The sequence below is a fragment of the Rhineura floridana genome, chromosome 7, assembly GCF_030035675.1.
Source record: "Rhineura floridana isolate rRhiFlo1 chromosome 7, rRhiFlo1.hap2, whole genome shotgun sequence".
Lineage (NCBI taxonomy): Eukaryota > Metazoa > Chordata > Lepidosauria > Squamata > Rhineuridae > Rhineura > Rhineura floridana.
In genome coordinates, this window is record NC_084486.1 from 73,970,399 (window position 1) to 73,997,814 (window position 27,416).

The following is a 27,416-nucleotide window of genomic DNA, read 5'->3' on the forward strand; positions in this document are numbered from 1 at the left end:
ACCTGTCACACGCCTGCAACAATGACAGCCATCTGCAGCTGCTACTTATCCACTCACTACATAGTAGTGCCTGCCCAGCCTTACTTCTGTAACTTTTGCAGATGCACTGGAGTACTCCTCACTGGTAGAGCTCCCCCACCAGCAAAGGTGGCCAGGGCCGGGTGGAGGGACACATCTGCCTTATCCAAACCACATCCACCATGACAGATTTGGAAATTTGGATTGCCCTGCCCCTTCTGAATAGACACATATAGGATTGCAACTGTGCCTGGAGCAAAAGGGTCTTAGATTGCTGCAAGACAGTAATTGCTTGTTTATTCCAATGTGAATATAGTAACAGCCAGCTAGTTCAGGGCAGTGGCCAATCCAGTTCAGCATCCTGTTCTCCCAGTGGCAACCAGATGCCTATGGGAAGCCCGCAAGCAGAACTTGAGTACAAGAGCATTCTCCCATCCAGTGGTTTCCTGCAACTGGCATTCATAAACATATTGTCTCCAACTATGGAGGCACAGCCTAGTCATCATGGCTAGGAACCACAGATAGCCTTATCCTCCATGTATGTGCCACACACATGAATTACATTAGTCTGCCACTTGGTTCAATAATTTAAAGTAGAATCTTGACATTGGAACGCTGGATTTTCAGCCTTAGAATTCCCAGATTAGTGAACAAAAACAACATAATTACCACACCTGGACCTACTGGCAACTACTGATACTGATTAATTTCCACTTCTTCCTTATGCATTCCTTGAAAGAGTAGAGGGGAAAGGAGCACGTGACTGTTGCTTGGAGGAGCTACAATGCAACAGGAACCAAAAATAAACCAGAATATTTATGTTTTAAAAGGTTACAGAATTTCAGCAGGAAGCTACTGGAAATGCCGACTGGAAATGAAGCAATGTGACCATCCCTATTCGTTCGCAGGTACAAAAACGGTAGTAAAAGCGTCATGATAGCATCATGAGCACAAATCATCATGAACGCACCATTAAAAAGCAAGTCTGCAGCAGCCCCCCCAAAAAGAGGATAAACGGAAAAGGATGATAAGGAGGAGCATTAACTCCCGTTGATGAAGCTTGAGGATGCATAGAAGGGAGTGTCAAGGGTGAGTTTAGGCACAGGCTCTACCCGCCTCCATCTCTTATTGTGGCGCTTTAGTGAAATCCAGACCTCAGCTCACCTGCTCCGAACTCGGGGACTTTCAAATCCCGCTCCCAGGTATCCACCTTGCGCAGGTGCTGATATACCAGGTTGTTCTTCTCCTGAGCTGTCCCTGCTTCCTCGAGCGCGGAATCCAACTGGGTCTGAGCGGGTAAAAGGCCAGCCAAGCCGCCATCCACCGCCATCTTGCCTTTCGCCTGCCTCCTTAAGAGGGAATCCTCCTCTCTGCCGTTTCGTTGTCAGTACATTCGAGAGAGTACTCTGTTCAGTGGAGCAAATCGTTGTTATCGTCATCACGCACCGTATCGTGAAAAAAAATATATAAATGTCATTTTATAACAACAACAAAAATGAGGTTTCGGATGAATGGTTTTCATTTTTATAGGAAAAAGTATTTCAAAAAAAGTACCGCAAATCGCATATTCGACAAGAAATACCCAGTAGTAATTTGGAGGCAGTGGATTCGGAAGAAGTGAAAATGAAAACGCTTGGTAAAATAAATAAAGGAAGCTATTAAAATGGTCGTACAAAATCCTAAGGGTTGTGTTTTTAATTTTTTAAGCAAAGGGAATACCGAGGTGAAGAGTGGCGAAAGCGTAGGGCCCATTGGAATGACACACGAGGAAGGCGGCAACAGCAGACAAGGAGGGAATGGAAGACTTGGGAATTGGTGTTGTTATCAAACGAGTGAGTGGATACGGAGATGGGGGCTGCCTGCGAGAAGGGGAGAGGGGGGATAACATGCTCTGTTTTCTGATGTGTCAGGTACTGACCTCAGTCTTTTGAGCAGAGAGGTCATTCATTGGGAAATGGGTTATTATTGAGGCCAGAGGCCAAGGGCGGGGCTTGCAGCAGCTTTTCTTCTGACTTTATGGATATTAGCGTATTTTTTCCCCTTTTAAAACAGGGCAAGTGACTTGGGACTGGCTACATCCTGCGAATCTAGCTTGTTCTCCTTAAGCCTGCACACTTACATGGAAGTAAGCCTCGCTGAATGGCGCTTACTTCCAAATATGCAATAGGATTGACTTGCACAAGATTCTGCCCTGCACGACAGAGTTGGTTTTTTTTATGTGCCGCTTCTGCTGATTTAAGGAGGTTTTTGAAGATGAAAAAGTTTATGGCCTTACTTTCGGCCAGGACTTGTATTGGAAAGACATGAATAAAAAATAGTGGAATAGCGGAAGGGATGAAGGAGAATTTCCTTTTCTATATAAGCTACTGACTTTTTCTTTGCTTTTTTGAGGCAGCCCTCAAAACCAGAGCCCTGTCAACTTTTCTGCAGTGGTGGACAGATACAGAATGAGATTAACAAGTGCAAAGCGCTCCTGTTTTGGTAGTGTATTGTACTTAAAACAAGCCCCCAACTGCAAAATCCTGTAGACTATAAGCACAAAATAAGGTGGAAACATAGGACAATGAATACTATTTTCCCTAGGAATATAAAAGAATAAATGTACATTCTTCATAAATCAGTTGACTTAAATATTCAGTTTAACAATACGATATGCAAACATGCAGCTCAAAATGCGGGATTATTCTAAATTCAGTGAAATTTACATTCCCATCCTCAATATGTTCATTTGGATGTAAGATTTATTGTTTTGAATAGGATATGCCTGCAAAAAGCATGCTTAAGATACGCCTGCAAATAGTGGGCTTAATCCATTTATTATTTAACAGGTTTTGGGTTTTATGACAGTGGGTTACCACCATAGATCCATTATATGGATGTTGACTGCTATCTTTCTCCTGTGGAATTAATAGCATGCAAATATATTCAGGATTATGTCATAAACTGATTTAATGTGAGTAAATTGCTATTCCTTGGGTTATATTGTACTGTGTTTAAGTGAAGGAGTTAAAAGTAATTTTACTGTGTGTGTGCACGCACATTCTTTTCATGGAGGGAAACAAAGAAGTCAATTGTACAGTTTCAATTGTAATTATAGAATATATGTATATGGCCCGATATTTTTAAAATGGCATTTGGTTATCTTTGTCATACACAACAAGGAGGCAAAAGCCAGTGAAGTAGAAGAAACAATGCACATATTTTAAAACACTGAAGTACTATTGTATCTGAAGAAGGTATTTTGAATTTTCTTGGGCTGTCATGTCTGAAGATGGCTTGTTGGAGGAGGACGTTTGGGAATACAAATCTGTTATGAAGCGGAAGTCAGTAGGCCAGAATCCAGAAGACTTCTGTACAAATGTACAGAAAACAAGCAATGGAAAGTCACAAAGAAATGGCAATAGGAAAATATCAGAAGAAAGAGAGACCCGAAAGAAAACAAAGAAGGGACCAAGGCAGGGAGGTAGCCAAACACCCTTAAAACCAGATCGACATTTCAGTATTTCCAGCGATGAGACTGTTGTACAGTTACAAGAAAGCATCTCATCAACTTCATCAAAGCAAAAGAAAAACCACAAGAAGCAAAGCCCCTCAAAAGCACGCCCAGTTTATGAAGGACACTGTCCAAGTTGCCAGATGCCATTCTCTTTGCTGTTGATCGAAACACCTCAATGGCATGTTATGGAATGTTTAGATGGCTCAAAGACTGCTGAAAAAGGTATAGTCATGGTAGGGGAAACGGTGTCTTTCAAATAGATTTGCACGTATGCTCTTGTGCCTTTAACATGAGCCCAGTACTCAGAAGCTTAGCAGGTGAAGCCTTTTCAATCACTTACCTCTATGTCAGAACATTCACCTGCTAAATTTCTGTATCAGGCTGCAGGAACAGTAAAAGAAATAGCAGCCCTACTTTCAAATAAATGATCCAAGTTTGAACATCTTAAAAAAAACTTAGTTCAAATTGAAAACTGAAATGGCAGGTAGAAAGATAGCATTACTTCATAAAGTAAAAATGTATATCAAATTATACAACTTATGGGCCAGTGGCAAGAGATAGGACTTAAATACATACAGCAAACAAAATTCCAAATACTGTATCTCAATGCCCGAGAGCACAAAGACTACAGTTCTGGAAGTTTCCTCCCAGTCTGGACACCAGGAGGACGCATGAGGGAGCAAAAAGATGCAATCACAAAACAATGATCAAACTCTAAATACATAATGAGGTTTGGTCCAAAAACAAAAAACATTGAAACATAATTAACTATCTACAGTTACAAAGCTAAAGTGCCAGCCCTTGCCTTGGGATGTCTATTAAGGCCCTTACATTAGGGCCATCTGCTGCACTTGTTTCTGACTAACTGCTACATGCTGTTATTTTGTTCTCAGAGATAGTTGGAAAGTTCTCAGTTGAAATATTTTATATCTAGTGGACAATTTAGAGTATAACAAACTAGTTGTAATAATGGTTACTTGGATGTGAGTTAGTTCATTCAAAGGAACTTTTTTCTGTGTAAGAGGGTTAGAATCAGAATTTTGCCTTTAACTATGACTCAGAATAAGCAGGCCTTGTGTGTAATTTTTCATACATGTTGAATAGTCATGTATGGAATCCCAGGCTCTCTTCTTTCAAATGGTATTGTCAGGCTTAGATAGGCATTGCATTGAAATCATGTGTTTCATACACATGTGCTCAGTTTGAGACTATAATGCCACAGTATAGAAAATTGATTGTTGTCATACACTTTTGCATCATTTAAGTAAACCATGTTCTGTAGGTATACAGTATAAATTATGTTTTTCTTCCACTACTAACATTTTTTTCTTACTTTTGTTAGAGTGCCCTGATGGTCTTCTATGCATTTCAACCATTCCTTCTCATTACAAACGTTACAGTCATTTCCTTCTTGCTGCAAGCCGAGCAGGGGAATATATTGCTGAATTATCCCCATATAATGTAGGAAATAATTTCTTTAGTCTTGATGCTGCTCCATCCATTAGCTGTAGTTCTTTCAACGATGAGGTGTTACAGGATCTGAAACAGTCCCAGAGTTTGGGAAAACCTCCAAGACAGTGTTTTCTGTTACCAAAACAGAGTTCAATAGCTACAAATTCTATGGACATAAGTGACAGAAATGTTTCCTCTTTGGAAAACATTAAAGAACCTAAACACAGAATACAGTCTACAGGTGGAGTAAAGCAGGCTGAGTGTCATGGTCTTCTTTCTCAAGAAACTGGTAGTGGTGAGGATCTAGACAGAGGCTCTGATCAACGAAGTATGCTCATCTCAGAAGGTGACCTAAGTGACTGTGATATTTCGTACTCTCCACTTAATACAGATGAGGAAGAGACTATAGAGACAGAAGATGAGGAGGACACATCAGTAGTACCAAAGATAAAACATTTTCGGAAAAGAGTATTTGATATTAAAAGCTTGGAAGATAGGAGTGAAAGGACTAGAATTTTTAATAAGCCATTTGATGCTTCGCAACCAGGAGGTCATGAACATAACAGTGTTAAAATAATACATGATTGTACAACAAGTTATGAATCCTGTGAAGCATCAAATTCACTTCAAAGTCTGGATGGAGTTTCTAAGCCTGTCTCCCAAAGTAGCGCGCTTAGCAGAGTTTTCAATTCAACAGGTATACCCGATCAGTTGAAACATCGCCCAGTAGACCAGACTATCACTGTTAAATGTAAAAGAACTGTGGAAGAACTTGAGTGGCTAAAATTGAGCCCTTTTACCTTTAATGCAGGTGAATGTGGGTGGAGCAACTCTGATAACTGTAACTGGGCATGTACAGATCCTACTAAGGGCACATTGTTTTCAGAATTCAGAGAAGAAGGTACTGAATCTTTTCTGCCTGGTCTAAGTGATACTGTGGAGGAACCCAGTAGTAGCTTAGATACTAAAGGTAAAAGTGTTACTGGTACATGTAAAAACAAGTTGGCTCATAACAATTCATATTCAGTCAGAGAAAAAGAGAGAAAGCTTTGTAATAACATAGCTATACCTGTTTTCCCCTGTACAATCACTAAAATGTTGCCAGATGTTTCTGCTGAAAACACTAAGATCCAAACCACCCATTCCAAGGAACTAAAGCAAATGGATATTGGTGTTTTCTTTGGGTTACAACCGAAAGCAAAAATGGAAAGTGACCAAAAGAAAAATCTCTGCAACAGTACACAGACTTTGAGTCCGCCGGCTGCAGTAGGAAAGAGGCCCAGAGCTCAAAAGAGGAAAGCTGAAAGATCAGTGGAAGACTCTGATACTATCACAAAAAGTTCAAGGAAAAATGCCATTCCTGGAGATCCAACATCTGGTGGGCAAAGAAGATGGACAAAGAGGTTTAGAGAGTCATGCCCTGCTGAAGTGGAAGCAAGAAAAAAAGTGTGTCCCTTCTATAAGAAGATACCAGGTAGTAGAGTCTATTTTGTTATATCACTATATTTTTCCTTCCATTGTCTTGCTATAGAATAATAGAATAGTAGAATTGGCAGGGGCCTATAAGGTCATCAAGTCTAACCCCCTGCTCAATTCAGGAATCCAGCCTAAAGAATACCCAACAGGTGGCTGCCTGGCTGCCTCTTGAATACCTCCAGTGTTGGAGACTACCACCTCCGTAGGTAACTGGTTCCATTGTTGTACTGCTCTAACAGTTAGACATTTTTCCTGATGTTTAGCCAAAATCTGGCTTCCTGTAAATTGAGCCTGTTGATTGAGAAAAGATCCTGTCCCTCCTCTGTGTGATGCCCTTTCAAGTACTTGAAGATGATCTATTTCCCCTCAGTCTTTTCTTCTCAAGGCTAACCACGTCCAGTTCTTTCAGTCTGACCTCATGGGGCTTTGTTTACTGTGTTTTATGCTGAACTGCCATCTTTTATACTGTGTTGAAATTCCTCTTTGAAATACTCCTTCCTTTAAAAACCCTGGTTTGTCTGTATTAATTAGCTGTGAGATGCAAGCCTTTAACATTCAGCAGAAGATAGATTAAAATGTGAGCATTGATATGAGCATCCATTATAAGTCTAATTTTATGAAGAAGTGTGAAACTCCAGAGCTTGGAAAAGTTACTTTTTTGGACTACAACTCCCATCAGCCCACTCCAGTGGCCATGCTAGCTGGGGCTGATGGGAGTTGTAGTTCAAAAAAGTAACTTTTCCAAGCTCTGTAGTAATAAGGGTTATTTTATTTTCAAGAAGAATAAGACTAGAGATTTTTTTAAAAAAAAGTCTTTAGGAGAATAAGTGCTATTAAAATTTCACCACATTTCTAAATCTGAAGCTCACTAAGTTTCTTAACCCAGTGTTCTTGTTATTTAAAGCTATGAAACTGAACATTTTATATGAAATTCCTTTTCCTTCTACACGTTTGAGAAATTACACATTGAGTCTCATCCTGTGAATATTTACTTGGAAATAAGCCTCACTGATTACGTGAGGCTAACTCCTAAGTAACTTTGGATAGGACTGCAGCCTTAACACTCTTACAAACCTGTATACTTTTTCTCAGAAGTAAGTCCCATGGTGTACCTTAGGCTTTATTCCCAGTTAAGTGTGCACAGCATTGCAGCATTGGATATTGAATTGTACTAATGTAGCAACTCACATTTTCAAGGTTTTACTCAGCGCATAGTTAAACTATGGAATTTGCTCCCACCAGATGCAGTAATGGCCACCAGCTTGGACGGCTTTAAAAGAAGATTAGACAAATTCATGGAGGACAGGGCTATCAATGGCTACTAGCTATGATGGCTGTGCTGTGCCACCCTAGTCAGAGGCAGCATGCTTCTGAAAACCAGTTGCTGGAAGCCTCAGGAGGGGAGAGTGTTCTTGCACTCGGGTCCTGCTTGCGGGCTTCCCCCAGGCACCTGGTTGGCCACTGTGAGAACAGGATGCTGGACTAGATGGGCCACTGGCCTGATCCAGCAGGCTCTTCTTATGTTCTTATGTTCTTAAGGTTGCTTATATGAAATGCTTTCTGGATGTATTTCACACTGAGCCATATGGACTGTCCTGGGAGTTGTACTCAGAACTGGAAACTATCCTCTGCATCCCTCAGATCTCCTTAGTCCTTGCTCTTTCATTTCGTATGCAGCTTCCTGAACTTCTGTCCAGATGTTCACAATCTCTGTGGCTCTTGGGCCTCATGAAGACTGTGATGAAAATCCAACTGGGTCAAATTATCCTGAGTATATTTATTTTCTTTGCATATTTAATCCAACTTTTAATTATTTCTTATTTATTTATTAGATTTATATCTCGCCCTTCCTTCCAGAAGGACTTCTAAAACTTCTTTTAAAAAGTGTGTTTTTCATTTGAAACTACACTAGATCTCCAACTATATGTAAACATCTATAGAAGCATTGAGAGACCTGATACAGTTGACGTTTGCTATTGCAGCTAACCATGTGTTGTATTACTTCAGTATTATTGATTAATTTTTTCTTTATTTTCATTGACATTTTTTAAAGTGCTAGCAGTAGTAGTTGGCCTTGGCAATTCCAGTGCATATTAGGTGATTGGCTGTTCTTATATTGATTTATTATAGGAATGGGCTTTGTAGTAGATGCATTCCAGTATGGAGAAATTGAAGGATGCAAGGCTTATTTCCTTACACATTTCCATTCTGATCATTATGGTGGCCTAACTAAAAGGTTTGCACTCCCAATATACTGCAATAAGGTAGGTTTACTGTGGGTTCATAGGAAATGTACAAAATAAGATTTATGCCATCTGTGAAGATGATATTGATGCACAGCTGGTGCATTTAATTCTAAAGCTGAATTGAACAAATGTGTCATTTGCTTTTGGGACTTATCTATATTGGGTCTATATAAATGTTGGCCAGGAGTTGCTAGAATATCTAACCTGACCTTCACTTGTTTTTGTAAAGACAACCTTGATGCTACTGTCTTTTTTTGTCCCCTTTTCCTCTGGCTGGTCTATAGCAGCTGGCAGAACAGTAAGGTGTTATACTGAGGCAAAGATAGTGCGTGTCGAAAACCACCATGTTTAAGAGTCTATAGTGTGGAGAAGACAATTAGCACTATTAGTGCTGCAAGAATGTAAGATTCTTGATTGGAAAGTGGTTTTCCCTGTAGTTTATTGTTGAAAAGGGTTTAGAAGTTTTTCAAGAGAATAATCCCTCCTTCCCCCATTCCGAATTATACAATTGGTGATACAGGACGAATATCAATAAGTCTCCTCTACCTCAATTCCATCACCTCAGGTCAATTACTTATATCAGGTTCTGTGTCTTTAAAGTTACATACTACACAATTTACAACAATAGCTTACACACAAATTGTTTTGCTTGTTCTGGAAGAATATAAAGAAAATTAAAAGGGTGGGATGGGGGAAAGAAAAAAGAACACCCCCCCCATGTTGTAGTGGGGCGAGTAGTGCAAGGTGGAGTGATAGAGCTATAAAAAAAAATCTGCCAGATATTTTGACATTTATCTTCCCTCTTTTCAAGAAAAATATTTGTTCATAAACTGTGAGAACTAAGACATCTTTCATCCATTGATCTATATGAGTTGGTAATAAAAAATGCTTACTATATTACTCTCCTGTAGTGAGGACATACTGTTTAGTAGGCTTCAAAATCCTTAAGTGCCTTTTCCTCTGCTTCATCTAATCTAATAGATGGTTTGCATAGTTGTTTTGCATCAACTACAAATGAAATCTTGCGTAATTGCTAAAACAGAAATATATTGGTGCTTAACACTTTCTGTTGTTCAGATTACTGGAAACCTGGTAAAGAGCAAACTTCGAGTGCAAGAACAGTACATCCATATCCTGCCAATGAATAAAGAATGCATAATAAACGGCATCAAAGTGGTGTTGCTCGATGCTAATCAGTAGGTATCTTTGACAGAACCAAGGTCAATACCAAAGTAGTTAAAATGATGATGTTACCTAAAGACCTGTTTACAAAACTAGTTTATATTTGAAACTACATGAATCCCAAATCAAAACTGTGTTTTTCTCTCTCCCTTCTTTTCCCCTTCCTTCTCTTCTCTGGCAGTTGTCCTGGTGCTGCAATGATCCTTTTTGTTTTTCCAAATGGGACTAGTATATTACACACAGGAGACTTTAGGGCAGATCCTTCTATGGAACGCTGTCCTTTTCTGATTGGTCGAAAAGTTTATACTCTCTACTTAGATACAACGTAAGTTACATTCCAGTGAAGTGCTCTTAACTTTGGTCTGTAAAAAAAGAAAAACATCTCTGCTTAGACTATATTGAGCCAGTTTGAATGATTGTATCTTGGCTTATTAAACAGAGATATGAACATGTGTGCACAGCCTCAGTGCTCCTCCCTCTGTGTGATCCACAATTAAACCAGGTTTAATATTCTGGCTTGCTCTGAAGTTGGAAGCCAAAGTTTCCTGATTTGGATAAAGTCTCATTCATACCTCAGCTTATTAAATCAGATACAATCATCCAAACACATGTTATTTTACAGCAGCATGTTGACTGATTGCTATGCTAACAAAGAGATGGTTTTGAACATGGGAGTAGTCATTTGCCTCTTTTGTTCGCCCTAGAAATGTATTTTTATTATTATTATTATTATTATTATTTATATTTATATCCCACCCTTCCTCTCAGCACAAGCCCAGGGCAGCAAACAAAAGCACTAAAAACATTAGAACATCATAAAAACAAACTTTAAAACACATTAAAACAAAACATCTTCAAAACGAAGACAAAACATCTTCCAAGATTAAAAACATTTTAAAAAAGAAAGTTGAACATATTAAAAAGCAATTCCAACACAGATGCAGACTGGGACACTTGTAGCACTTGGAAGTGCCATAGTTGACTTTATTCTGCACCACCCCTTACTTCATGTAATTGGTAAGAATCCACATTTGAACCCAGAGTATGAGAGGATAGTTTACTGGAAAAAAGTACAGTGCCTTATGTTGAAGCTTCCAGGTGTGACTTGGGCTGGCAAAAAGTAACTTTACAGGGAGGAAAGCTTACAGTCTGAAAAAGCCCAATATAATATCTCCAATATGTAAGCATTATAATGCAGAGGAAACCTATCTCTTGTATAAGCAGCAGATGCTTGTTCCACTTCCACTAAAGTTTCCTTGGTAATTGGCACCTTACCAGAAAGAATGACAACATTTGCACAAGCTTCCAAGGGTCCTTTTTGGCCCACAAAGGATATTAGATGTTAAATAATAGAACTAGAAGGAACTTTCTTGCTTGCTCGCTCGCTCACTCTCTCTCTCTCTCTCTCTCTCTCTCTCTCTCACACACACACACAAACACACGCACACACACGCACACCCTTTCTACTATTTCCCCCCTTCTCCCAGCAATATAACCATTCTTCTGTGCAGTGTATGCTGTAGAGCTGGGGACAAGGTTCTAACTACTCATGCAAATAATAGGATCATAGAATTTTAGAGTTGAAAGAGACCTTAAAGGTCACCTAGTTCAACCCTCTAATGAATGTAGGATCTACAAGGCAGGCTCCAATTACCGAATCCCTGATAGATGGTTGTCCACACTCTGCTTAAATACCTCTAGTGAACAACAGCCCACCACTTTCTGAGGCATTCTGTTCCACTGTTAAACAGCTCTTACAGTTAGGGAGCTTCTTCTATTCTTTAGCCAAAATCTAATGCACTAGTTGTTCTTAGCACTGATGCTGAGTTACATATCCTAGAAGCTGGTGCCTTATGATTATGATCCACATAGTGTATTATGTTGTGTTATTTTGTTGACTATATTGTTGATTTGTTCTGTTGTTTTGTTGATTATGTTTATTTTGAAAATTAATAACGATTAAATAAATAAATAAATAAATAAATAAATAAATAAATAAATAAATAAATAAATAAAAGAAGCTGATGTCTTGGCACACCATTGTAACTACAATATGTTGCCTTTCACAACATTTGCTGTTGATTATGATACATATTTCGATGCTATATCTGGTGCCGGTCAATTGATAAAGCAATATATCTCCTTTTTTTAATCAAAACTGACTTTTTAATATGTTTTCTGTTTCCATTCCTTAGATACTGTAGTCCTGAGTACACTTTTCCTTCCCAGCAAGAAGTGATTCAATTTGCTGTCAATACTGCCTTTGAAACAGTGACTTTAAACCCACGAACGTTAGTTGTTTGTGGCACGTATTCTGTTGGAAAAGAAAAGGTCTTTTTAGGTATGTGAATGAAACTTTCCACAAGAATTACAAAGATATTGATTTTTAAGAGTTAATATTTTCTTAGGGGAGAACATTCTATACAATCTATTTTGACATTTCTACTTGTAATGGCTTTTTGGGGGGGGGGGTGACAGCATTTCTGTAAAAGTACTTAAAACCAAAGCACAATAGTCTCCTTGGCACAGAGCACAGAGAAAAAACAGTATGTGGCATGAACTGGCTGCTGATTGTTGCCCCTTTTTAGTAATGCTGCAATTTTAAAACACTCCAGTGGTATTAATAGTCTTGTAAATGTAATACATATTTTAAACTTTTAACCTCAGCTTCTTGGTATGTGCATTAACTTACCAATTGCAATGTAATTTATTTCCATGCCAAGTTGGAAACAGTTGAAACATACATGTCAGCACTTTCTGAAAAAAATTCCCTGTAACTAAATTAATCTTTCAGCCACTTTGTGATTCAATTGAAACCTTTCATGGCCTATACTTAAATCATGGCCTACGCTTCTAATTGCTGTTTTTTTAAAAATCAGACAGCAGATACAGCTTTTGATAGTTCTTTTTAAAAGGAATTAGTCGATACCACTGGGTTACTTGCCAGTTGGACCATAATGAAAGGGTTGGCCTCCTTTAAAACAATGTTCACTCACTTCCTTGAATGGGAACATTTTATCACTATAACTATTCTTCTAGAAAAACCTTTACTCTAATTAGAAATCAGACTTTGTTAATGTGTGTCAAAAATGTTGTTCCACTTCTTTAAAGCAGAATGGCAGACAATGAGAGATGCTGGTAGGGTAGGAGGCATGTTTTGCTAACTTAGGCTAACTCCCTGTGAGTCCTCTGTATCTAAAACTCCCCTATTGGATCAACTGATGTCTTCCAGTTTTTAATCTACCACAAGCAGGGAGCAGAAGCGACTCGGTTGATAAATGAGTGTTAAACAGATTTTAAAAATGCTCGGTTTTTTTGTGCCCACTTCAGTTTTCATCATGTCATAATCTCCCCTTGCCCTTTTTTCTGTAGCTATTGCTGAAGTTCTGTGCTCAAGAGTGAGCATGTCCAAAGAGAAATACAAAACACTGAAGTGCCTGGAATCGGCAACAATCAGTTCCCTCATCACCCTCGAATGGAATAATACTTTGCTTCACCTTCTACCTATGATGCAAATTAACTTTAAGGTAAGTTTTAACACTGTCACTTTTATTTATCTGGCTAACCTTAGATCGGTTGGGGGGAAGACACTGAAGTTTGCCAGCTTATTACTATCACATTTAGTTACTGCTTTACTTACTTACTTACTTACTTACACACACACACACAGAGAGAGAGAGAGATGTACAGTGTGTGTGTGTATATGTATATACATATATATATACACACACACATATATTGAAATTGAAACTTTATTTTTACCCTGCCCTTTTTCCAAACTGGAACTCAGGGCGGCTTACAAATAGAACTACATGTAGTTAAAAACATAGAAAAACATACAATTAAAATACAGTTAAACTGCACAACCTTAAAACCATGAAAGGCACTTAAAAATCTAAAAACAATTTAAAATAATACAAATAATAATATAAAACAATAAAACAAGCCTTGTAAAGCCCAATTCTAAACACCTTCTATCCCAAAAGCGTGTCGGAATAAAAAACTCTTTACTTGCCGACGGAAGGATGGCAAGGAGGGGGCCATTCGTGACTCCCTAGGAAGGGAGTTCCAGAACCTAGGAGCAGCCACTGAGAAGGCCCTATCTCGTGTCCCCACCAATCGCACTTGTGAGGGTGTTGGGGCTGAGAGAAGGGCCTCTCCTGAAGATCTCAGGGCCTGGGCAGGCTCATATAGGGAGATACAGTCTGACAAATAGCCTGGACCTGGGCTGCATAGGGCTTTATAGGTCAAAACCAGCACTTTGAATTGTGACCAGAAACAAACTGGCAGCCAGTGGAGCTGTTGTAACAAGGGAGTTGTATGGTCCCTGTAACCAGCCCCTGTTAATACTCTGGCTGCAGCTCTTTGTACCAGTTTAAGTTTCCGAACAGTCTTCAAAGGCAGCCCCACGTAGAGCACATTACAGTAGCCTAAACAGGATGTAACTAAGGCATGCATCACCATAGTCAAATCAGGCATTTCCAGGAACGGGTGCAGCTGGCACACTAGTCTTAACTGGGCAAAGGCACTCCTGGCCACTGCTGAGACCTGGGTCTCCAAGTTCAGAGCTGAGTCCAGGAGCACACCCAAACTGTGAACCTATGTCTTCAGGGGGAGCGTAACCATCCCGCACACGCTGAATCCCTATTCCCTGATCTGCCCTTTGACTGACCAGGAGCACCTCTGTCTTGTCTGGATTTAGTTTCAATTTGTTCGCCCTCATCCAGTCTACCACTGATGCCAGGCACTGGTTCAGGACCAGGACAGCTTCCTTGGCTTTAGGTGGAAAGGAGAAATAGAGTTGGGTGTCATCCGCATACTGATGGCACCGAGCCCCAAACCCCTGGACAACCTCTCCCAGTGGTTTCGTATAGATGTTAAATAACATGGGGGACAAAACTGAACCCTGAGGGACCCCATAGGTCAATGGCCAAGGAGTCGAACAGGAGTCCCCCTGCACCACCTTCTGAGTTCGTCCCTCCAGAAAGGAATGGAGCCATCGTAACACGGTGCCCCCAAGTCCCATCCCAGCAAGGTGGTCCAAAAGGATACCATGGTCGATGGTATCGAAAACCGCTGAGAGGTCCAATAGAACTAACAGGGACACACTCCCCTTGTCCAGCTCTCTGCGAAGGTCATCCACCAAGGCGACCAAAGCTGTCTCTGTCCCGTAACCAGGCCTGAAACCAGACTGAAATGGATCCAGATAATCTGTTTCATCCAAGAATCTCTGCAGCTGGGCGGCCACCACACGCTCTATTACCTTGCCCAAAAATGGAATGCTGGAGACTGGCCGATAATTTCCCATTATAGAGGGATCCAGGGAGGGCTTTTTCAACAAAGGCCATACAACTACCTCTTTTAGGCACGATGGAATTCTGCCTTCTTGTAAAGAGGCATTAACCACTCCCCTCACCCACTCGGCCAGTCCCCCTCTGGCACTTTTGATGAGCCAGGAAGTGTTGACGTGTGTGCGTTGTTGCATGAAACAGCATACGTTACATTGGAGTTAAGTTGAGCAAGAAACATCACAGAGGCATTAACTCAGGTTAAGAGTCTTTTACTACAAGACATTATGGCTTAAGGCTTTAAGATTACATGTAGAGTTGCTCCCTCCCCTAGGAGAGAAGTTCTCAGTTCAAAGACATGACACAGAAAACTCAGCTCAACACAGATAGCTGCTAGAACTCTCCCAGTCTATCTTGATGCTACCATGGGAACGGCCTTGGCTGTCCGTTCCCAGACTGGGCAAAGACATAACTCCTGCTAGCTACAGATTTCCAGACTTGCAGACTTGATGGAAAATAAAATCAGTGACAGTACAATTCAATGGTCAACAATTCCCCCTTTTTCCCATCATGTCTGTAATTTATGACAACAATAACAATAATGCATTTCTACATTTCAGTACAGTTCAGAACATCTCTGTACATTTAGCTAACACTTTATTCAATCAAACTTCGGTTGTACACAAGTCAAATACAATGTATCAGGATCCATTTCAACTTGTTTATGCATACCAGGACTGGTCACCACCCCCACTGTGAATCTTTCAGGCGGTTTCCCTATGTTTGATCTTGTAGAACGTCTTAAAGGCACTAGGGCTTCTGCTCTCTCTGTCCCCCCATTTGTGCTTGTGCTTGGCACAGCGTGCCCAGGATCCTCTATTTCCTCAGCCTTGTGTTTCTTCGATCTTCGTTTCCCACACATGAGCTCATTTAACGCATCTCTGAGTGGAATATGTGTGCCCTCCACCTTTGTGTCTAGATTTGGCTTAAATGTTTGTGCTTGTGTGTCATCTGACCCTGTAAGAATGACTGTTTCCCTTTGATCTCAAGGCTTCTCTGAGACTTTAATGCTTCTGCTCAGGATTAATTGTTGTTTTTCTGGACACCAAACTCTGAAATATGCATTCTGAAATCCCAAAACAAAACCTTGCTGTGCTCTGGGCGCCAGCTTGCCTTTTCTTTTTCCCTGTGAAATGTGGACCCAGCAACGTGCCCCGAATTTTTGAATGTGTTGTATTTTAGGCTTTCTACCAGTGATTTTCTCATAAGGAGACATTCCAAGAGCACTATGAAACACCCTGTTGTGAATACAATTCGCATACAAAATTGCCTCTGCCCAGAAATAATTCCCTAAACTGCAATCCATCAGCATGGCTCTCATTGCTTCCTGAAGCACCCTATTTTTTCTCTCAGCAGATCCGTTGGAAAACGGGCTGTAGGAGCTGTGAAAGTCTGGCGTATTCCCTTACTCTCGAGGAAGTCACCCAATGCTTTGCTCGTGAATTCTCCCCCCTGGTCTGAGTGTATCGCTTTCACAGTGACGCCATGTTGAGTTTCGATTCTCTTAATGAACAGTTTCAGCTTCTGCTCAGCTTCACTTTTATGCTTAAGCAAATAAACATGTGTATTTCGTAAAATCATCGATCACTACCATAAAAAATCTCGCACCTCCGCGTGAAGCATGTATTGGCCCTGATAAATCAACATGAACTAGCTGGTAGGGAGCCGTTGTGGTTCTTTCAGCCTCCCGGTTAATTGGTGCAATAGTCATTTTAGCTTTATTACAAGAATCACAATCCATTAACTGTCCACAGTCCTTCAACTTCATGTTTTCACTATGCATTGGGGTTTTCTTAATCGTGTCAAAATTTGCATGCCCCAGCCTTTGATGCCATTCATGGACGCAGCCCTGATGTACCTGTGCCTCAACATTTAACACAGCACACCCTGCTTGACTGCTCTTTAATACAAACTGTGAATCATTAAGGCTTCCCTACAAACACACTTGATCTTCCCTCATTACAAAACATTGGTCTTTGTGAAACAAGACTGAAAAATCACAACTCACCAGTTTTCTCACAGACAACATGTTATGATGCAGTTCTGGTACAAACAAACAATCTGACATTATTCCAAGTTTATCAAATCTCACCAGTCCTCGGGCTTCCACATTCTTCTGCGATCCGTCCGCAAGTTGCACAAAACCCTGCACGTCTTCTGAAGTGTAAAACAAACTCCTGTCTGTGATTAATATATGGCTCGCACCACTGTCAAGAATCCAGTTAACAGGTCCTAAATCTTGAGACTTCTGTTTACAAAGTTCACACTTCCCTGCTTCAAGCCTCCTTCCCTGGAGTTGCGCTTGACTGCACAGTCTCTTTGAAGATGCCCACGAGCCCCACAGGCATAACAAGATTTCAGCCGCTGCTGTTCTTGCTTGCTTCCGGCTGCTTCCTTCGGCACGGCACTTTTCGCCTCCTTGCTTCTGACAGCTTCCATCAGCTCGGCTCTCTGCGCCTTCTGCCTCCGCTGCCATTCCTGGGACAAATCCTGCAACACGTCCCACATCTGTTTAGCCGACGGCTCATCTCTCACACACATCAGTTGAGAATCCGATAGAGCCAAGATTATAAACGCCTGTGCCCTCTGGTCTTGACGCTTCCAGGCCGCGGTCGGTACCGCCGGGGGGTTTCCATCAACAATGTCCCATAAATCCTCTGTTATCAGCAAAGCCCGCATCCTCGGCTTCCAGCTGGCATAATTCTTTTCATTAAGTTGTTCCATCGGCAAGCCTCCAGACATGTGTATAGTAGCCATCCTGCTCACCTCTGTCTGGCACAATCAATCACGCTGCCCTCTCTGGAACTCCGTCTGCCGTTCAGACCAGCAACTTACTCTTGTGTAACGCGCTGTGGATCTGGGCCCATAACCCTGTTGATGGTGGCGTTGTTGCGTGAAACAGCATACGTTACATTGGAGTTAAGTTGAGCAAGAAACATCACAGAGGCATTAACTCAGGTTAAGAGTCTTTTACTACAAGACATTATGGCTTAAGGCTTTAAGATTACATGTAGAGTTGCTCCCCCCCCAGGAGAGAAGTTCTCAGTTCAAAGACATGACACAGAAAACTCAGCTCAACACAGATAGCTGCTAGAACTCTCCCAGTCTATCTTGATGCTACCATGGGAACGGCCTTGGCTGTCCGTTCCCAGACTGGGCAAAGACATAACTCCTGCTAGCTACAGATTTCCAGACTTGCAGACTTGATGGAAAATAAAATCAGTGACAGTACAGTTCAATGGTCAACAGGAAGGGCAAGGATCCAGCAGACATGTGGTGGCTCTCGCCTCTCCAACAATCTTGTCCGCATCCTCGGGCTGTACAAATGGAAAAGAATCCATTATTATTGGACAAGCAGGAGCCAAAGTTACATCCCCTGAGACTGTATCAATTTTAGTGTCCAAGTCGGACACACACACACACACAGAGTTTTGAAATCAACAAACAGAACTTCACCCAATCTTGTTCTGGATCCCTATAAGGATTTCGTTAATCACCTAAAAATATATACACATAATTGTGATTAACAAAACAGTTTTTATTTTACTAGCAAAACGTTTCAGCTTCCGCCTTCATCAGCTGCTAACATACGAATGCTGTTGCCAAAGTGGCAGTTATAAAGCCTTGAGGATGGAATGCTCCGTGGGGCTTCGTTTGCAGAACCTAAGTGATGTTTGTACTGTCCTCCAGGTTAAGACCATGTGGTTCCAATGTGTCCAGAAAGTATATCCAAAAGTCCTCCCTCTTACTCAGTGCTGCTGGATCTGTTGGCATCGCTATAGTTGTTATAGAAAAGTCCAACAGGCTGTGGCTCTCAGTGTTAAAATGTTTTGCAACTGGTTGCTCCTCTTTTTTTGTCAAGATTATAAACATAATCATTGATACATCTGTTAGGTCCAAACCCAACACGCAAGTCGCCCTGTCAACCCCAACTCGCTTATTACACCCGGGAAGAGTGCGGAGTTGAGTGCAAATGGACCCACTATCAGAGATCAAGTAACACGGGACAAAAACCTTTGCAAAGGGGACCCAATACTTACAAGCCGAAGCAGGCCAGCATGGGAACCTCGTTTATTGGTGTCCAAGGGTTTGTGGATTGTCGGATTGTGGCTTTCAAACAACCTGCCTAACAGTTCTCTAATTCTCCTTGGCTGTTCCCCGAAAGTTCCAGCCATTCTACTCCATTCTTTTAAGTCCCATTCCAACCAACTCTTTAATTCAACCACCTCAGTACGCTGGATACCCCCGTGGCCATCCACGTACGGCTGATCATGTACAAGCAAAGGCATCTCCAACGCTTCTGCCTCTTTTCTTTTCTTTTCTTTTCCTTTTTTCGCTTGCGCGTGTCCTTGCCCCCTGAGGCCCCCTTCTCTTTCCACTTTTCATCTGTCTCATCGTCTGACACAAATGAAAGGGCCCCTTCCTCCAGATTGGGATCTCCACCCCCGGGAGCTGGGAGCGGATCCGGAGCAGAGGGTATTATAGAGTGATTCAAGACCGTTCTTTTGCTTGACGTGTCGTCATTAAAATAATGAGGAGGGGGTTCCTCAATGGACAGAGTTCTCACTGCCATCAAAGTAAGACTATCCCATTTTTGCGACCCTATTTTCCATAGGAGCCAAAATTCCAATTGATCCGGGTGGGTATCCCCAATCCGTCTCCGCACTCCCAATAGCGGAGTGGTTTCAAAGGACCCACCCCTCGGCCACCGTTCACCCGGCACCGACACTGCAGTCATCCGCGGCCACTCCTCCTCACAGAGCTCTATCATCTTTTTCTTTTTCAGGCCTCTCCTTCACACAGGCAATTCTTCCTCTTGCCACAGCATACACATGATTCCCAAAGGGCTGTCCTTTACCGGCACACTCCCTTTATTTCCCATGACGTCTGATAACGGGTTTTTCCTCAACTGTGCTTTATCCCCAAAGTGTCAAAGCCGCCCGCTTTTATTGATAACCGAGAAAATTCTCTCGTGGCGCCTGTTATCAAATTAAGGGGTGCAATGGCAAAAAGGGGGTCCGCACAAGGGATCCCAGACGAGCCCCCAATTGTTAGGTCCAAACCCAACACGCAAGTCGCCCTGTCAACCCCAACTCGCTTATTACACCCGGGAAGAGTGCGGAGTTGAGTGCAAGTGAACCCACTATCAGAGATCAAGTAACACGAGACAAAAACCTTTGCAAAGGGGACCCAATACTTACAAGCCGAAGCAGGCCAGCATGGGAACCTCGTTTATTGGTATCCAAGGGTTTATATAGGCTTACCCCGAAGTTTACAATATCGGGTTCACGTCATAAAATACAAAAGAAGCAATTTCTAACTGTTATAGCTTTGGGGCATATGTAAGGAGGTAAGGGGGTACAGGGGGAAGGACAAAGAGGAAACATCAAGACTATCTCTCAGACTCTATGTCTACATACTTCGCATGTCCTTGAGATAAGCACTATGCAACAACAGACAAAGGCAACTATTGAGGGGAGGCCCAGCTGCAACCGGGCACCCCCTAAACTGGAGACAGACATGATATTACTTTGCTTACATATCAAAGGATTTTTACAGTCAAGGTTTGTGGGACATTGGAACAGCGTTTGACATATCTATGCAAGGAACATTTGTAACAATAAGCAAGGCCATAAGCATAAATGTGATACAGAAATGCATAGTAGGGAAGTTTCCAGCTTAAACCGGCTTTTATTATGCGAGCCACTGGAATGTAGGTAAGGGTCAGGTCACCAGGAAATAAACCGGCATTTTATATCAAAAGTCAAATAAAGGCCACTTTGGTTCTATTTCCCGTGAAGCCCAAGCTGGTTTAGGTAGGACAAGTGAGCTATAGTTTTACAAGCACTGGGGGTTTCAATTTATCCCTAACACATCCAACCTCTTCATTAGCAATGTTTGGTTGATTATTTAAAACGAATTTGACACATATTTCTCAATATGCCATGAATTGTGCAAGCTGCAGTAGAGACTGGGGAGGAGGGGAGTAAGGCAGAAGCAAGTGGACTTCAGGCTTCCAGGATATAATGTGTTTTCCTAGAACTCTGAGGCCCACCAGCTGAAGCCAAGAGCAAAATAGTGGCTTGAAAAGAGGGGAAGACATAAACTTAAAATTAAGAAACAAGGCACTCTCAGTTCATCTAAGCCCAGAAATTCATTTTCAGTACCAGAACCAAGCTCACAGTCCTTTCACACACAAATCCAATTCTGGTTTTCCACCCAAGCTTTCTTCATTTCAGCAGCCTACTTTTTTTTGGGGGGTGTAGGTGGATTGTTGCTACTGCTGAACAATTGGGAGTCCAAGATCATTGATGCAAATCACCCAGAGATTCACCAGTAAATCCTGACCCACCTTCTGCCTGTCCATGGGGTAGATCATACCTATCTGCCATGGACAGAAAACATTACCATCCTTGCAGAACTACTTGGTTTTATTACTTCTATGTCTACACGGTTGTAAGGAGCTTACATAGTGATAAATCATATTTGCCTCAGAATATGGATGTTCCATTTAGCCATCGTGGCTGATAGCTATTGATGTATCCTCTGCTCTCAAGTCATCAATTTTCAGGAAAGTTGCTTGTCCAGTGTTTCAGAACTGGATAAAATAGTTTCGGAATAAACTCTCACCGGTGCCCCTTAAGAAAATAGTATCCTAATTTATTTTCTTTTTTTTTAGGTTTTTGTTGTCATACAGTCAAGGAGCAGCAAATGTTTACGTTTGTTGCAGTACTGACATTTAACTTTCAAACACTAAAATGTTGTTGTCTGCCTCTCACCCAGAACATGGGTCCCAAGGCAGATTACATAAAACCATACAGAAATTTAAGAATACAAAAACATACAAAGAACCATACATAAACAAATCCATAAAATCCTTAAAAACATCAGTATGAAGGGGTAAAATGTAACCAAATTACTTCACAGGGGAGGGCATTCCATAGTGTAGGGGATATGACAGAGAAGGCTCTGTTGCAAATATTTGCCAGTCAGGCTTCAGATATAGTAGGCAGTCACAACAAGCTTGTTCCCTCGTGCTTCTGCAATGGGCATAACTAATGAGGGGAAGGCAGGCAGACAGATACCTAAGTCCCAAATTGTTTAGGGCTTTAAAGGTCAAAACCAGCACATTGAATTGTACTTAGAAGCAAACTGGGAACCAATGTAGCTCTTTCAGCACAAGCATAATGTGCTCAAAACAGCTCTGCCTAGTTAACATCCTGGCAGCTGCATTTTGAACCAGCTGAAGCTTCCAAGTAGTCTTCAAAGGCAGCCCCACGTAGAGCATATTACAGTAATTGCAATGTGAGGTGACTAGGGCATGGGTGAGGGTGGGTTAGATCTGAGCCTCCAAGATAGGACTGCAGCTGGCGCAACAGCCAAAGCTGAGCGAAAGCCCCCCTGGCTGCTGCCGCTGCCTGATCTTTTAGTAGCAAGGCCAGATCCAGGAAGATTCCCAGTCTGCGGACCCGGTCCTTTATGGGAAGTGCAACCCCATCCAGACTGGGCCAACAACCCCAATCCTGGCTAGCACTTCTGTTCACCAACAGCACCTCTGTCTTGTCCAGATTTAATTTCAACTTGTTCACCCACATCCAGCCCATTACAGCCCGAAGCTCCCGATCCTGCACTGCATATAGAGTCTTTTCCTCCATGTGATTTGCCAGAATGGGCCAAACTTCCCTTCCCTTCACAAAAAAAATGGCCACAGAATACTTCTGCACCTTGATCAACCATTAACATGTCCCCACCTCTTTCCAGAAACAGCACCCCATAACAGCAACTGCCCTTTTACAGGCATGTAGTCATCCTTCATATATTGCAATTTGGTCACAAGTGTTCCTTGTAGCAACATTTGCATATTGTTAAATTGAACATAGGAAGGTGCCTAATGCCAACTCTAGCCCAGTGTTGTCTACAGTGACTGGCATTGGTTTTCCAGGGTTTCAGAAAGGAGCCCAGGAGATGCTAAGGATTGAATCTAGTTCTGTTTGCATGCAAAGTGTATGGTCTACCATTGAGCTATGGTCATTCTACTTATAATAAGAATGCAGTTTTATACAACATAATATCCTGACTTCATCTGTGATTTAAACCTATAAGGTGCTGCTGAACAAAGCCTTAGAGTAGCATTTTTTAAAGAGCAGCTGTGGGAACATTGTGGGCCTAATGATCTTCAGATCACTTTAACCAATGCTACCTCTGTTAATCACCATTTGTATGTAAAAGCAAATTGTGCTGTTCAGCACTGTAAATGTATGTGTAAAATTGCTTTACGGATCTTTTGAGTGGCTGTGAGTTCTGTTTTCATTACTAAAGAGCACACATCTTCCATTTTTCCATTTGTTCTTTTTATAGTTACTTCTGACTTAATATCTTATATTCGAAGTGTGGTTGACTTGTCCGTGACACTTATGGTCTTTTCTTTCTTTGCTGAGTATTTGCAGCTTCTAATTTGTTTATACATTATTTCCTGCATTTGCTCTTTAATGTTAATTCTCCTGCTTCTGCTTTGAGACATTTTTTTCTGATTTTTGTCTTTCTTTTCAAATGGGTGCTTTTTTTGTACATTGAATGAACTGATATGAAACTGATCTGAACATAAACAGTATTGGAGCTTGTTTGTTTTTAAATCCACACTAGGTTTCTTATGCTTTTCATGGACAAAAGGAAAGTCTATGCTAACTTTTTTAGAAACTGTTTCACCATTTCCCGTCTAGTGTTTCAAAGTAGTACTAGCAGCAATCCTCTATTGATATCCCATAGTCTGCAGTAAGGACATTAGAAATTCTAAGCCATTATTTTACAAATCCTGTGAGTCAAAATTTCAAATTCTTTGACTACATATTATGTAAATTAAGGGAATGATGCAAATTGCTTAATAAAAATATCATTTGGCTCACTAAGTAGTACTTGGCATCTGTTATTGACAGAATGGACACTAAAAGTGTATAAAACTTCAACAGCTTCCATTCTTCTCTGATCTAATTATTTGATAAGTCTCAGAGAGCCCTTGCCATCATTTAGTGTGCGTTGTTTTTACTGGAAGACCATTCGTTTTTCGCAGTGTGTGTTCTAAATTCTTAATAATCAGCTGTTCTTTTCTATCAACAGAGTTTGCAGAACCACTTGAGCAAGTTCTCTGAGAATTTTGATCAAATTTTGGCTTTTAAGCCCACTGGGTGGACTTATTCAGATGGGTGTTGCTCTTTGAGTGAAATTCAACCTCAGACCAAAGGAAAGATCTCTATATATGGTACCATCATTTCAAATTGTTTAATATGTTTGTCTCTTCTGACAGCCTTTGCACATATTGTATTCCGCCTTCTTATGCTAGTAGATATAACAGGGATGAGATGGTTTACTAATGGATTGCAGGCTTCAGTGTTAGCTATCAATACAACTGTTGCTGTGGACTTGAAGACAGTTGTGATTACAACCTATAGTTGAAACCTCTGGGAAATCTGTAATCCTCCAGATGTTGCTGGACTACAACTCCCACCTACCCTGACTATTGGCCATGCTGGCTGGAGCTGATGAGAGTTGGGGTCCAACAACATCTGGAAGAGCAATGAGCCTGGCTTTAGTATCTTGAAACTTGATATAAAATATAATTTTAAAAGATAGATTGGTAAAACACTTAGCTAATCTGACTAGCATTAGCTCACAGTGGTTTGTAAAGGCATATTGTGCTTCTTGAGGCTGCTTGAATGTTTGATGGTGTCAGTTGCATCTCCTTACTTTGCATAACCATATGATATGCAAATCAGAGTGCTACTCTTGAAGTCAAGAGTATAGAAAACAGCTACCTTCTCTTGATCTTCTGCCAGAATATATTTATTGAAGAAAAGACATAATATTTGTGTATTTTAGCTCATCTCAAAGACCTCTTTTGACATTTTTTCCAGTGGAAAAGTTTCAGGATCTTGCAAGCAAACATCACCCTTTCCAATGTTTGGACCATTTTTATATGAGTCAAGATCTATAGACTACAATCCAAAGCACACATGAGCCTATTGAAATAAAGGGGCTTAAAGTTGCAATTCTGTGCATACTTACTTGGGAGTAAGTGGTACTTTGATCTGAGCAAGCATGCATAGGATTTAAGTGCACGTAGGCTGCAATCCTAGCCATGGCTACTCAGAGGTAAGCCTTGTTGAATTCAGTGGGCCTAAGAGGCAGGCAGTGGTAAACCCCCTCGGAATGCCACTTACCAAGAAAACCCTGAGTTGGGGTAGGATTGTAGCCTTAACTCTGTGTTAAAACCATGGCCAAAAACTTTACATTATTGAAATCATGAAACTCTCAAATGATGTAGTGGTGGTAGTAATAATGATAATACTTAGCAATTTATGTAGTGCTTTGGATTGTTCAAAGTGTTTCACAGACATTATCATGTAGCCTACCAACACTGTAAGTTACATCAGTACTGTTATCATTCTACTACAGATGAGGAATGAGACTGAATGCCTAAAGCCACCAAGTGAGCTCACGGCAGAGGTAAAGTTATATTTGGGAATCATAGGTCAGGGCGGTATTCAACTAACTGCACTAGTGCTAGAGTTAGCACTAAGCATAACGAAGTTTCCCCTCCCCTCCTCGCAGCATCCCCAGATCTGCTCTGGGCCTTTACCAAGTTAGTTGTATTGGAGAAAGGCATCCTTTAACTTAATTCCTTTTCATAGAATTTAACTTCATCAAAAATATGCTGATGAGTAACATGAAAGATGAATGCTAGGTCATTCTCTCAGGATTTTAGTTTTATACTCACCATGAAGATCAAATAATTATTTAATTAAAATATTTGCTTCAGGCCTTCAGTGCATCTTGAAATATTTTTTTAATATTTCCCACAAGCCATGGTGCTGAACATGTTGGATAAATTTCTTCTGTATTGTTTTATATGCAGGGATCCCTTACAGTGAGCACAGCAGCTTCCTTGAAATGAAACGATTTGTCCAGTGGCTGAAGCCTCAGAAAATTATCCCTACTGTAAATGTCGGAAATTGGAAAGCAAGAAATGAAATGGAGAAGCATTTCAGAGACTGGAAGATGGAAGTTGCAGGATGGAACTAGGAAGAGGAGTAGTTACAGCGGCTGTATGCCTTACATTCCATTTCAGTTTTTCTGTCTTTTATTTGACTCTGACCTATGGAGAAGTTATAGTACAATACAGTATTTCCACTTTTCCTGATCAGAAAGATATTGTTTGTTATTAGAGGAAGTAGTTGTACTTGGTAGAAACTTTGCCCAGAAAAGCACTTTAAAGAAATGTAAAATGTTAAGTACCTTTGTAAGAGATCTAGGCTCCTTAGATGGCATAAATAAGTCCTCTAGATAGGTAAGAAAGTGTCGTAAATCCCTGTCGTACTGAAGTAACTGTTTGGGTCCCAGGAGTCAGACTAGTATGTAAATATCTTAGTGGGGGATTTCATGCTACATGTTTTGTGGTCTCCAGCATCCAGATGTAAGATGTTTGCTCCTAAGATGGGGGCATATACTCTGCCAATCAGCAGCCTTGCCTAAACTGTTTAAACTATGTGGGGCTTTCCTGAAACTTTCATGACCAAAAGCTTTCTGAACAACAATTTCATATGATGAATATAGTGGACTAACGTCTAGGTCACATTTCCCTCCCTCATCCCTGAGATAGTCCGAATGCACTACATGGGCCTAAGTTGTAGGGCAAGACAGTAGCATGAGTCTGTAGAATGATCAGTCTCTCTCTTTCTCTCTCAGCAGGTAGAAGTCTTAATACTCCTTATTTGCATCATTAGTGAATGTTGCACACAAGTGTGGAACAAAACAATTAATTTCAAGTAATATATATTAATGAGAATATTGTATCATACATTTTTATAAAAGAAATATATTTTAATAAATTACCTAAATACATCTGTTTTGTTTACATTTTGCATGCAGGTCATTTAATAATTAATAAAATGCAGGAAAGGTTCTCAAGGTGTAGCAGCTTCTGTCTCATACTTCCTGTTGAAGGGATGCTACAGTTTTGTTTATATCCTGACTATTGATCATACAATTATGTCTGTACTTAGAAGAAGAGCCTTACTGGATTGGATCAAGGATCCCTCTCATCCAGAAATGGAGAACATGTGGCCCCTCATAGGTTGCTAGATTACAGTTCTCATCCTGCTGGCTGGGTCCTATAGGAGTTGGAACCCAACAGCAACTAGAGAG

The 27,416-nt window shown here is 41.0% G+C and overlaps 2 protein-coding genes across 10 annotated transcripts in view; one reads left to right on the plus strand and one right to left on the minus strand.

The window, feature by feature from the left end:
- NHLRC2 (NHL repeat containing 2) overlaps window positions 1-2,044 on the minus strand; it is an 82,985-nt gene extending 80,941 nt beyond the window's left edge. Inside the window, exons 1-2 of one of the 3 annotated variants that reach the window (XM_061635944.1) lie at window positions 1,937-2,044; window positions 1,183-1,424 (exon numbers count right to left, since the gene is read on the minus strand). In XM_061635944.1, coding sequence (XP_061491928.1) covers window positions 1,183-1,348 — 166 coding nt within the window. In that variant the 5' untranslated portion in view covers window positions 1,349-1,424; window positions 1,937-2,044. The other 2 variants (XM_061635943.1, XM_061635945.1) reach the window with 2 other exon arrangements.
- DCLRE1A (DNA cross-link repair 1A) lies at window positions 1,013-27,183 on the plus strand. Of its 7 annotated transcripts, XM_061635936.1 has the most exons (11): window positions 1,021-1,107; window positions 1,726-1,850; window positions 3,290-3,736; window positions 4,857-6,440; window positions 8,573-8,706; window positions 9,766-9,884; window positions 10,052-10,195; window positions 12,066-12,211; window positions 13,243-13,397; window positions 24,333-24,474; window positions 26,128-27,183. In XM_061635936.1, the coding sequence occupies exons 1-11, from the start codon at window positions 1,085-1,087 to the stop codon at window positions 26,292-26,294; spliced, it is 3,186 nt and encodes a 1,061-aa protein (XP_061491920.1). In that variant the 5' UTR covers window positions 1,021-1,084; the 3' UTR covers window positions 26,295-27,183. The 7 variants fall into 7 exon arrangements, with proteins under 7 accessions (XP_061491923.1, XP_061491919.1, XP_061491921.1 ...); XM_061635935.1 differs by having other exon boundaries at window positions 1,017-1,850; XM_061635937.1 differs by having other exon boundaries at window positions 1,018-1,850; window positions 2,071-3,736.
- Window positions 27,184-27,416: the final 233 nt, after the last annotated feature.